Source organism: Armigeres subalbatus, chromosome 2 (assembly GCF_024139115.2).
Source record: "Armigeres subalbatus isolate Guangzhou_Male chromosome 2, GZ_Asu_2, whole genome shotgun sequence".
In the NCBI taxonomy this organism is placed as follows: domain Eukaryota; kingdom Metazoa; phylum Arthropoda; class Insecta; order Diptera; family Culicidae; genus Armigeres; species Armigeres subalbatus.
In genome coordinates, this window is record NC_085140.1 from 86,764,100 (window position 1) to 86,777,446 (window position 13,347).

Below are 13,347 nucleotides of genomic sequence, written 5' to 3' on the forward strand. Positions count from 1 at the left end.
GGAGGAATTCCGAATCCATTTCGGAAGGAGTTCAGATTGAGTTCCGCGATAAATCTGGTTACAATTATCTAAGGAATACGAAAAAACTTCATTTAGATAATTGATAATACCAGGAGTGGATTATTACTGAAATTCAGATTACGAATTTCATGTAGAGCCGGGGATGCTGTCAGAGTTCAACTGAGAAGAAACACAGGGTGAAGTTTTTATCTAAGTGGAGATTAGGGTGGATTAATGGATTAATGCGACAATAATTTTCCAAATTATCTCAAGTTGCCGTAGGAAGCTGAATTTCATGAAGAATTTCGCATTGGATTCTTGACGACATCTATTTTGAATTCCTGAAGCTTTCCTGATTAATCCTTTATAACTTCCTAGAAATATTCGAAATGGATTGGTGCAGAAGCCCGGAGTGAATTCCTATGAAAAATCAAAAAAGGAATCTTACAAGAATCTGTCTGCTATCAAAACCAAATATCTAGCATTAGCATTAGCATTAGCTTCAGCATTGTTACGGTGTAATTCGTAGATTGGACACTAGTGATACTCATGTTTTACTTTTGAAATCCTTATCTAGAATGCTATCAGAAATCAAGAAGGGGAGTGGTCCTTGATTCCATTCTGCTATCAAAACCAAATATTCGTACAAAAAGTGGAAATCGTATTAGATTCCTGACGAAATTTGTTTTGAATTCCTTGATGAAATCTATTGCGGAAGATACTCGGTTTCATTCCCTATAACCATCAGATTTGGATTACTGCAGAAGCTCGAAGTAGAAAGACAAAATTAATAACTGAAAAAGTCTAGTTCATATCAGGACAAATTCAAAGTGAATCTAAATGGACCGTAGCGATTATTTCTAAGCGAAAAAATAATCGGTGGGAATCTCAAGAGTGTACTTGAATAAATTGTTTTGGACAAACTTGGATAAAAATCCTTCACCAGTCCGGAATAAGTATTTATTGGAATAATTCTGTTCTTACCCAGCGGATTGCTTTGAAAATTGAGCACGGATCGTCGTCGATGGTACTCAGATAAATTCGCGGATGGTTCCTTCCTAGAGTCTAAAATTGCCAGCTAGCTCAGAAGAATCCTTAGAAAATGTTTGAATGAATCAAGTAGCTGTTCGCAGGAAAATTATATCGAACTCTGTAGCTTCTCTGAGGATTCTGATGCTATTTTTAAAGGAATTTGCATTGAATTCAAGGTATCTGGAATGGAATATTACTGAACTTTGTAAATGACTTAAAAAACGAAGTAGTTCCTGAGGAGATGCCTACATGAATTTTCGAAATAATCTCATTTGAGGCTAGCTTTCGGCTTCCTAAAGTTAACGTTGTCGATCGCTGCAATAATTCAAAATGAATTTCTGGAGAAAACGTAAGAGTAATTAGTGAATTTGAAATGGATTGTAGAAACGATTTGAGTGAAGTCTTTTGAACTGTTAAACAAATATGCAACACATTCATGAAGAATAGATTTTCTTAGAAGTACTTTATGCAAAAATAGAATCAAAGGGGAATATTTTTTCGACTAAATCCGAAACAAATTCCTTTGAAAGCAGCTTCCTGGGAATATCCAGGAAGATGTCTGCAAAAATTAATGTGGATTCCTGAACCGTAGTGCCCACTTATTTGTCTAATATGCAATATCACATTTTTAAAGGTGAAGACCAGTCGCCAAGCTTAATATGCCCATATAAAAATATTAAAATCAATGACAAAACTGTAATTTTTGCAGCCTCATCAATATTAACAAATTGCATAAACTTTGAAAAGCGTAAGCTTCAGCACGTTGTTTCATAACAGTGAGTGACAAAAACAAGGGGATGTAAATTTAGTCACAATCTCTATCTACCACCATCAATTTACACTCTATTAGGCGGCTTACAGCCCACCAGAATTGCACCAAACAGTTACGAAATTAATTGAATTTAGCAACGCATTGTGACTTCCGGGCACAAAGCGGTCGGTTCGGAACTTGCCAAACTGAAACCCTCCGCTTGCGTCCATAAAACTGCTGCCCTACAAAATGGAAACACACAAACCGAACTGCACGCACTCAACCAGCGATGTTTGGTCCGGTGAACTGAATTAATTTCATCATTTCCTTGCCATTGGAAACCAATTTCTTTAGTGCTGCAGTTTTCCTATTCGATTGAAGTCCTTGAGTTTGTACGACACCCATTATGCAATCGATAGTAAAAAAAAAAACTCCCATCAAAACCATACAAACAACCGTCGGATCAATTTTTGTTTTCAACACCGCAGTAACAAACTACAAACAATGGCGTCAATAGTGCGTGGATCGAAACGCTATTTCAAGATTTTTTTTTTCTACACTGTCTTCCTGGCTGTAAATAACTGTTGCTTCTGATGCTAAAGCCAAACGTGCATTGGTCGACGGCGACATTAGAAGGTTAAAACTTGCTTATCTTGTTGAACACCTAGTTTAAAAATTGCTTAGTTAGTGCCGTCGCCGGAAAGATTCAATCACCGCGTATGAGCTCTTTCGACAAATATAATTGTGTTGTTTTGTTTTTGTTTTGCTTGTTTGTTCACGGTTAGACTGTTAATCGTTTTGGTTTTAAATCGAATAAATTGATACAGACATTCACACATCGATACGCACACCGGAGAGGAAAAACAAATACGAATGTTTAATGCATTTTACAAGTGATTAATTGATATTGTGTGTGGAATATACATTTTGTTTTCTTCTTTTCTTGCTGTCACGAACGCATTCTCATAAATCATCACGTCAACGCACATTCTCACCCGTGTATTCATAAGTTTTTTTTTCTAAAGAGTTTTTGATGCTTCTACAGATTTGTACATTGTTTCGTATTTTGGTTGACATAAGTAGATTACATTCGACTTCAAACGAGCATACGCCATGTAAGGTGAGCAAATATGGCGTTTTTTTTATCACAAAGCATCGGTGTTTTCGTGTAAACAAATAGACATTCAAGTTCACTGGGAAGAAGGTTTGTGGGCAATTTTGAAGGGGCGATTAAATATTGCTTTACATCTGTCATTTTACATCCGATTGACGCCACTGTTTGGTTGCACTGTATCGATGGATTGAAAGTGTTTGTGTTGTCATTCGAAAAGCAGAAAGTGTTTTATTTCAGTGTTCATCAATTTGGGATAAACTTAAAACGGACGCAATTTACTTGTGATTGTGTGATTACACATTTTTCGACTCTACGATTGGTAGATCTCGGGAAGGAGGAGAACATGGGGTATGCTTACTGTCCTAATAATCATCTATCCGACACTAAAATATTAGTAAAGTAACGATCGTTGATGTTGTTGTCTGCATTGTAAACGTTGTTGTTGCTGCTGATGACGGTGCTGCCGGTGCAGCAGACGGACGAAGATGTCGACGGTGGCGATGTGTGCGACTGCGGTTCGAACGTAGCCACGATCGGTGTAGTGGTGACGCTGATAATCGATCCCACTAGGAGTGGTGTCGCCGAGTTGTTACAGTTGATGTTATTATTGATGTTGTTGTTGCTGCTGCTGCTGTTGTTGCTGTCGGGATCTGCAGCTCTTGATCACGTCGTCAGCCACGTGGCATTGCACGTGCAGAGCGTCGTCGGGATTACTGGAGCGTAGTAGATTCCGTTGGCGTAGAGTAGACCGGCTGGTTGTGGAGCAAGCGAGATGGTCTGCTGCTGAGGTTGAGTTTGCCCAGGTTGAGGAGGCTGCTGCTGCATCATGGCCTGCGGATGCTGCAGCTGCAGGGTTTGCGTCTGTTGCACGGCCTGCGCGTGGTGGTGGTGAATGACAGTCTGCTGAACTGGTGAGAGTTGTTGGGGCTGTAAGCTCAGTTGTGAGAGTTGTGTCTGGAGTGGCTGCAGTGACATTTGGGTGTGTTGCGGCACCGTACTCGTGGTTGTAATTATGGTTGCTTGTGGGTTCTGCGGATGGTCGCGGTAGAGTACCTGCATGGCCAACGTTTCGATTAACATCAGCGTCTGACGACGCTCGTGCCCCATTAGACAGACCGTACTCTGCTCAACGACATCGTATAAATGCATCAGGTACTGGTACTGTAGATGTTCCTCCACTTCGCCCCAGAAGTGGTTCCTCAGATAACTTTCCAGCTTGATTTTCTGCTGGTCAATGTCCGGAAAGTCGATGAAGAACCGTGAGCACATGTAACGCTCCAGCGTCTTGATCTTCTGTTGATCAACCGGCATATAATTCCTCACCAGCAAGTTGCAATACTTGAGCAGTCCACCACCTCGGATCTCCTCCGGTTGCCTCGTCGATATTAGCTTCTTCTGCAGATGATATAGAGCTTCCTGGAAATCGCCATACACCGACTCTCCAACGACGGTTGGGTAGAAATTCTCCGTAATCATGGGCTTTTCAGTACAGTCGTAGAACAGCAGCAACGAGTCCAGCACAATCTGGAACGAATCGACGCTAAACTCGAACTGTCGACGCATTGTATCGACAAACTTCAGCTCGACGTTCTTGTGCCCGGGCGAGTTACCCAGCGAGATCAGACTCCAGCGATCACCATCATTGTTATTATTCACCTTCACCATCTTGCCAACATAGGCTTCCTTGAGCGAACACTGCGTTATCCTCCGTCGAACCACACCTTCTGGTAACAGATCCAACAGCGACGAAAGAACGGCTGACTTGACGCGGTCAAAGTGCCGATTTGAGCTAAACTCCACAGCAAAGATCAAGTCCAGATCATTGTATGGCTGTGCTTCCGAAGCCAGCACGTGACTAGCGGCGCCTCCATTCAGGCGAATATCCTTCACGATCATACCGGCCCCACCGGAACCAATATCGGCTTCCAACTTCTCCCGTACGATGTTAACCAGATCCGTCAATTTGACCTCCAAGGTCGGGAAATTCCCGCGGCCGTGGATCGCCACGGGCTCATTCATAACATCGTTCAACTTCTTGACCTGCTCGAAAGACAGTACCGCTAGCCGTTGGGCCGAATTGTCCAGATTTTCGTACGACGATCCATTCTCGGATCCAGCCGACGACAGTCCCGATGAAGTGGACGCCGCCGAGGAGACGGCTGATGACGAGGAAGCCGACGAGTAGGAAGAAGACGAACAGGAAGCTAGCGAGCTGTTGGAACGCGGCGAAGGCGGTGGCGATACGAAGCCCGCATCGGAGTGGGCGTAGTTCAGTGACGTGTAGCTGCCATTGGCGTTGGTGTTGCTGTTGTGGTGGTGGTGGTTGTGGTTGTGGTTGTGGTGCGAGTGATGGCTCTGATTGTATTTTTGCGCCGACTGATGATGGTGATGGTGGTGCTGATGCTGCTGGGACTGCTGCTGTTGCTGTTGTTGTTGATGATGGTGGTATGAGTAGGTGGAGTTGTTGTTGTTGCTGCTGCCGTTCTGAGTCTGTACGTGATAGCCTTCCATGATCCGCCCGTTGTACGAGTCGGGAACTTTCAAAGTTCCACACTGAAAGAAAGCAGAGAAAAAATAATGCGGTTAGAACTCGGAAAAGGTCGAAAATTATTTAGACAAAATGTGCAAAAATGACTAAGTAAGTGCTGAAGATGTTTCAGAGCCAATCAAAACATGATTTTTATTTGTAGCAGTCAGTAGAAAACGGTCTCACAGTTGAGGTCAAAATACGTACCTGAAAAGATAGCAAAACGTAGTGGAATTAAATGGAAAGTACTAAACTCGTCTTAGACAGTTGAAGACATTCCACTAAAAGAGCTTGAATAATTTTTCTAACTCAAGTAGGTTATAACTGTAATAGGCTTTAGATTACACATGTGCATCCCGATCTCCAACCTTCACGATTATCACCTCCGCAACACCTGTACACAAACCACAACCGGTTTAAATTTGATCCACTTCGGGAGGTGTGTCGCCTAGCGCATCGCTGGCCACGAAAGCGAATGAATACTATTTACCAACGTTTCACTTTCAGTTTATTGCGTCGTACCCAGTCCCGAAGGAGGATGCAAATTTGGCTCAATGTCCAAAATCTTTCGCGCGCAGAAACGCAATTCGCGAAAGACCTTGAAGCGGAGGAGCCTTCCGTCGTCGTTCGCATTCACGCTGATCAGAATTTCCTCGAACGTGCTAACTACGGTTGCTGTTTCGCTGTCTCATCAAGTGTTGCGCTGCGCGTCATTGGTGGTGTGCGTCTTATCCCGTCCGCCCGGCACCTAATTGATTTGTGGCGACTTCCTCCGGCATGGCACTTTTGGGTTATTTCGGTGAGGTGGTTTCGCTTGTTACGAACTAATTTTGAGGCAGTTTTGTTTTTGGAAATGAGTTATTTCGGTGACCCATGGGAACCACAATTAGTCCAAGGTCGGTTGCCTCAAACCAGCCCACGGTGTGTGATTCTCAATTAGTTAGCGGTGGTCGTGGGTATGATCGGATATGGCCCAAGACGGAGGTGCCTAGAAGAAGGAGGCACACTTCGAAGGCCGATCAAATTGGAATTACATGGAATTGGATCGGGTTCGATGTGGTTTAATGAATATCTAATGAAGCGGCTGCGGTTAGGTGTTCGATTTCATCATTGCCTCTCGGAGTGGTGCGGTGCTAAACACATTGTTCGAAAATGCCGGGAGTTTGTTCGTCAGAATGTGTGTGCTATTGAGAGATGGAGTGATGCAATAAATTCAAGCATGGTGCTAAATCGAGTAATTCTATGAGGAAACAAAATGCGGCACTGGGTTTTAACACCGGACTGAAACACGCTTCCGTAGCATTGATGGCATGCGAAAATAAGGAATTATTTAGTATTGTTTTCTTATTTTGCATTGCTACGGACTACTTGACTTTTGATTGCATAAGAAGCTCGAACGAATACAAATGAATGTTAATATTGTGATTTGACCTTCTTTTAATGATATTCTTGAATTATTTTCGTAGGTATTATCTTATCTACAGCATGAGAAAGGTACCTTCACCTCTTTGAGTTTTTCTTAACTCATACTGAAATAACGAGGCTGGTAATAGTTCTCTAAATGTATCCAATGCTTTGCAATCGATGATGACATTGTAGACATAAACAGAATCAAGACTCGTAATAATAGCCTTGAGATTTAGAAAATATTCGTAAATTTTGTCTGCAAACATTGTTTATTAGGTTCGGGGAATGCAAAGGTTTGCTCCAAAATTAATTCCCGCATCTGATAGGAAGGTTTGGTTTGTTGGATCATACATACAGGTTTTTTAGGATGCGAAAGGACTTGTTTTAGCAGGAATCTGCTTATCAAAGTTTGTCTACTTAATCTAATATTTGAAGTAACCAAAGAGGAGCAAGATTTTCCTGTAAATGTCTTCATATGTTATCGAACCCAAAAAGTATGATACACAACTGAGCCTACAAAATAATTGAGAGAAAGCAGCCAAAAATATTAACATCGAACAAAAATATCATCGAGACAGTCAAAAAGAGAATAAAACCGTGGATGACGAATGCCACTAGGCCGATCATACGATAAGACCGACTCCCATCTGACCGAAAGTCATTTGGCAGAATAGGTCATTTGGTCGAACATGTCATTTGGCCGAATAGGTCATTTGGTCGAATAGGTCATTCAGCCGAATATGATATTTGGCCATATGCGTCATTCGGCCGAATAGGCCGTTTTACGTCTCACTTCTCAACCATCATTCCTCACTTCTCACAGCAAAAGTGAGAAATATAAAATTAGAAATAATAAGTGAGAAGAGAGGCGTCTCTATACTTACTTCAATTTCCACACTTTTCACAGTTAGAAGTGATAAGTGAGAAGAGACGTGTCACTAATCATTTCTCACTTATCACTGTGAAAAGTGAGTAGACACCTTACTTCTCACTTCGCACTACTTACGTTTTCCAGTGATAAATGAGAAATGATAAGTGAGAAGTAAAAGACTACTCACTAATCATTTCTCACTTATCACTATGAAAAGTGATTAGTGCGAAGTCAGATGTAAGACATCTCACTGCTCACAGCAGACGTCTCGATTCTCACTAATAATTTCTCTCTTCTCATTTCTCACTGTGAAAAGTGAGTAGTGCGAAGAGAGGAGTGAGACGTCTCATTTCTAACTTCGCACCTCAAGAAACGTTTTACTTCTCACTAATCATTTCTCATTTCTTACTGTGAAAAGTGAAAAGTGCTAGTGATTAGTGCGACGTCTCACTTCTCACTCTCCATTTCTCACTTAATACTTCTCACTGTGAAAAGTGGGAAGAACGAAGTAAGAAGAGAGACGTTCGCAGTGAGAAGTGAGAAATAATAATTTAGAAGTGAGGCCTCAAATGACTTATTCGACCAAATGACCTGTTCAGCTAAATGACATATTCGGCCAAATGATCGGCGGCCTAATGGTATATTCGGCCGTAGCACAGCCATCGTGCGGTATTTGTCATCCGTATTGCGAGTTTTTGTGAGTAATTTCCTTCAGTCGAATTCAACCACCGCCACCAGCTTGTGCACTTGCTTCAGACATTCTGTACTTGTGACCAACACTAGATGATACTCATCAAACAAAACCACCAGATGTCACTCAACTGAACCACCGTTGCCCAGAGCCCGCCGAGAAGTTGTTCGGGAGAAGTCGTGCCCATCGTCAAAATCACCGACCCATCTCGACGAAATTCCACAAAAATGAACCGAGGCCGTTATTACGATTTCTTAGCGAGATCCAACAAAGCCCAGTTCAATATAATTAATGATCAAATCTAATCATAAAACTAGCATCTGACATCAAATTTAAACCTAAGTTCTAAGATTCCAATTTTTGAATTAATTCTGGTAATTAAGCTCCAGATCCAATCATCAATTTAACTCGTTAAATCTAATCGCAAATTGAATCTGCAAAACAATCTAACAATCCAAGCAATCCAATCTACCAGAATATCTGAATCCAAATTCTTTATATACATCCAGGTTTTTTTTTACACGGTTTGGATTTAGTCGTTTAAGACCTTCAGCGTCAATGAATCAATGAGTTAACCCCAGTTAATCAGACATATCAACTCTTCAGCTCCAACCGACATTTCACAGGAGTCTTGTGGAATCAGTCACCGATGAGTCGTTAGCCTCGAGCTCAAGATGGCTACTCTGGTCCACGGACGAGGATTCCAGAGGGTGAGGCCACGTACCGAACCTCTTGATGCTCGTTAGTCAATCAAGCGAGACGAATCGCAGGTCTCGTTGGCTACACGAGCGTGTCGATTGGATTTTTCCACAATAATCGAGCTGTCGGATAGCATACTCTGGAGAGCAAACATCAACATTCCAAGGACAGGCTAGCCCCGTGTCAGAGCGCCCTCCACGGGTGGAGTGGCACGACCAAGAAAACCGTGAAGTCCAGACGCAAAGCGTTTTGTGCTCTGAGAAGGGCTGATGAGTGTCTCTTTCCCGACAGCCCCAAGCCAAACCATTCGGGAGGCGACAGATAAATCGTGGACGACAACAACCAAACTGTGAAGGTGCATCGGATAAAGGCGAAGTAAATGCATCACTGATCATCGACGACGTAACTAAGCGCGATCCGGCTTGTTGCAGATGCCCTGGCGGACCTTTAACTGCAGTCGATACTGAAGTGTCTACCAGCCGCAGGAAGGATAGCACTACTTGAGGCCCTACGGGCATAAATAAGGAGTGGATATCCTGCACCCTCCCCAAACAATGGAAATCTTGCTTGGTAGTCCCCATCTCGAAAAACCATGCATCGACTAGTGACACTAGTAGCTACCGATGAAAGAGGCTTAACAACGTGATAGTGAACATCATGGAGTGAATGAAGAATAGGCAACTGACTGAGTTTCACGATAGTACCAGTAGACTGAATAATAGGAAACATACGCTCCGCTCTGGTTATGAAATTAGCACCTACTTTACAGAGCTTGGTCAGATCCTCAATGCGACGATCATGAGGCCATCACAGGGAGTTGGCTTCGATGGATATATCAAAGGCTTATAACCGATCGTGGAGGCCTAGTGTTTAAAAAAAACTGAAGCTTTGCGAGATTTCCGGTAACCTTCTCTAGTTTGTAGAAAACTTCCTTAGATCGCTCCTTCCCAGCTGTGAGCCTTATCATCAAAAACAGCGAAGGAGACAAGCAGAGTCCTTCAAGAGACGCTTTTCCTATCCGCGAAGAAGGTCTTCGTTAAGCTACCAAAGGGCATGTTCATATTGATATACGCTGACGACATCCTCTGAATAGTGACCAGGAAACAATAGGATACCAAATACCCGCCGGTAAACATCGTTGGGACCATCATTCCCACTGAAAGGACCGTCAAATTTCTGGAAGTTATTACTGACTAGGGATCCTATATTAAGAGATGTGCGAATACTTTTCCAGACGATTTAGCAACGCTGTTACTTTCGTAAACAAACGCTGCCAGCACTTGCCGCAGTGAAAAATGTTTAGGCTTGCACATGACTTTACATTCGAAGACACTTTTTGATTATTTTATCTATCCTCTAGCAGTGCATTTTCGCTAAAATTAAAGAGCAATACGAATGAACACGATATAAGCTGAGACGAGACCTGCAAAGAGGAAAAAATGTAACTTCAGCTGCTGCCAGTCAACTGCTGTCACGAACTGTCAGGTGCAACCAGCAGCTTTTTAAGTGAAAGTATTGGTATCCCAAATAAAATATTCCACATCATTTTTGTTTTACCAAGACTTTTTTACTTTAACGAGTATTCCAAACCTTCCGTTTAGCTTGTTAATAATCAGTAATAAACCTGTGTTTTGTTCCCGGTATAAAAATGCTTATGAAAATGAATTAACTATTTCGTGAATTGGATACACTTTTATTGTGCTCAGAAGGGTCCACCTGGGGCTTAGGTGAAACAGTCAAGTAAACAGTTGAAACTCGATGGTCAACTGTGATGAAAAGAAGAACAAGTGTCAAAACAAGAGAAAAGAAGCAGCGTCTTTGCAGGTCTCGTCTCAGGATATAAGGCATCAACTAGACAACTTTTTCTTACGAAAGCAAAACAAATTGTTTATTCGATAAAACTTTTCATAAAATCTATTTCACCAAAATCGCAATACCTTTCGATCTGCAACAATAACGATGTTCATTTGGCTCAGATTTTGACAGTTCTCAGTGTTCGATTGGCTCAAGATGGCCGCTTTCGCATATCTCTGAATGTAGGATCCCTATTACTGACAGGCATCTGACTATCCGCGATCATTTCAACCGGATCCAGAACGGTTGTCAGACGAGAGTAAACATGCTGAAAAGCATCAATCGTCGGCGCCCTCGAAGTGATCGAGCCAAACGCTGGATAGTTGCCTAGGCTTTGTGAAGCAGGCGTACGTCTGTTCCGATATAAAGCTACCATAGCAAGATATTTGGAAAAAAAACTCAAAGGTGCAGCCCAATCGGGTTGTACGCAAATGTGACGTTGAACTACGTAGCTGTATGTAATGTACAGGTTTTCGACTATTCTATGCGATGAGACCAAACCAAGCGTTTTTCAATCTGCTTTTGTTGTTTATCCTATGCTCCTGAGATTGAATGAGCATTACGAAAACTGGTGATGTATATAATTTTTGGACCAACATTTGAAAAGGAAGATAAAAATAAAATTTTCAAATAATCGAGGATGAACAACACGCTCACGATCAAAGCGTTCACATATTCAAATTATCAATTGATAAGAACTTGTTAGAGAATAAGAATCGTTCGATAATTGTATCTCGATTGGAAGCATTGGTAAATGCTACTTTTGAACTTGTTTTCCTACATAACACCAAAACACAATGCCAAACATCCGATTGAACTTCATTGCTGACATTAAATTGGTATTACATTTAATAACATTTGGTTTAAAATTTGAAAAGCACAACACTGGCAGATAGTGTACAGCTGCAACCTTCGCCGACGCAAACTGCAACGAGACTAAGCACCCGTCACTAAGTCTGTCTAAGCCCCTGGTGGCTCATTACAAATAAAGCCCATCGCGAAAGCTGGGCTGTCAACGGCGTTTGGTGGTCATTCTATGCAGGAAGTCGGAGTCTCTACAAAGAAGTTTGACAGTTTATTGATAATAATTATTATTCCTTCACGTGAGTTGCGTCGGACTTAGCGTTTACTCCTGCAGACACCTACGAATCAGCAAAAACGAGCCAAAGAAAGTTTACCAGAACGCATTCACTGCAGCAGCGAAGAAGATTCGGGTCCGCCACGTTAGGCATAATGGACGTTAGGCATAACGGACGTTAGACATAATGTATGTTAAGCCTGACGTCCATCATGCCTAACATACTTATGCCTAACGTATGTATTCCTCACGTACTTACTAACGTACCTAACGCCCCAAGCTTTCGAGCGAAAACGCACGTTTAAGTTAGCAGAAACGAACTGCACCAGCTAAAAGCCCTGCAATGGCGGACATAAGAAGCTTTCAGTTAATAACTAAAGAAATGCTAATAGATTGCAAATAGAATAGTTGAAAGCAGGCCAAGGTCCAGTTGGAATGTAGTGCTATGGAAGAAGAAGTTTGCGATGCACTTACGAGATTGACTGATTCACCGAAACCGAGTGCTAAACTGTTAGCAAATTTTTAATAGTAAATATTATCATACATAGATATTATAACACACTAGAGTCAGTTTTTACGCAGAGGAAATAGGCCGCGTAAATTAAAATAACGTGAAAGAACGCGTAAATCCCAAAATATGTCTGAATGAACCGCGGAAATCCAGAAATTCGAATAAAAAAATCGCATAAAAAGCGATGTCTGTAAAAATAACCGCGTAAAAGACGACTTCAGTGTACATCGGGTATGAAGCGTTGACTCATCCTTGATCGAATGGACCAAGAAAATTGAAAATCCATGCAGAAACGGGTGAGATATTAACGATCAAAGTCTATCATATTTTCGTGACGTTTTTCAATTTTTTGCAATCGTAAAGTGTACCCCAATATAGAAAAGACAGACGTAGTTCTGTGTGTGTGTGTCATCCTCTATCCCTCACCCAGCTGGGGCGTTGGTCAAGTAGTACTACGAATAATTTGATCATATCGCATGTTCCGTAATGGTGCCCTTTTTGTTATGAAGACTAGTACTACAAAAAGGAATCACTTATGAGGCAAGGAACCTCAGGAAGTGTAGGGAATGGGCTGTACTAGTTGTTCATAACAGGTACAGCAAAACATCACAAGGACGCCCTTATTCGCACTAACTACTCAGGGAGTAGAAGGTCAAGAAGAGCCACCGTTGCTAACCAAAGCGTGAACCGGATATCTGGGACTCCCACAATATCCGCGGCAATAGTAGCAAACGATGCCCTGTGCGTATTTAGTAGTCAATGATATGATTTATGAAGCATCAAAAACATAATAGGGTAAGATGGTGTAATTC

General features: G+C 41.9%; 1 protein-coding gene across 7 annotated transcripts in view; it reads right to left on the bottom strand.

The window, feature by feature from the left end:
• Positions 1-3,093: 3,093 nt before the first annotated feature.
• The window catches only part of LOC134209733 (terminal nucleotidyltransferase 5C), a 288,881-nt gene continuing 278,627 nt past the window's right edge, over positions 3,094-13,347 (bottom strand). For all 7 annotated transcript variants that reach the window (XM_062685746.1, XM_062685745.1, XM_062685743.1 and 4 more), the window contains one exon: positions 3,094-5,450. In XM_062685746.1, coding sequence (XP_062541730.1) covers positions 3,561-5,450 — 1,890 coding nt within the window. In that variant the 3' untranslated portion in view covers positions 3,094-3,560. The remainder of the gene's footprint in view (positions 5,451-13,347) is intronic.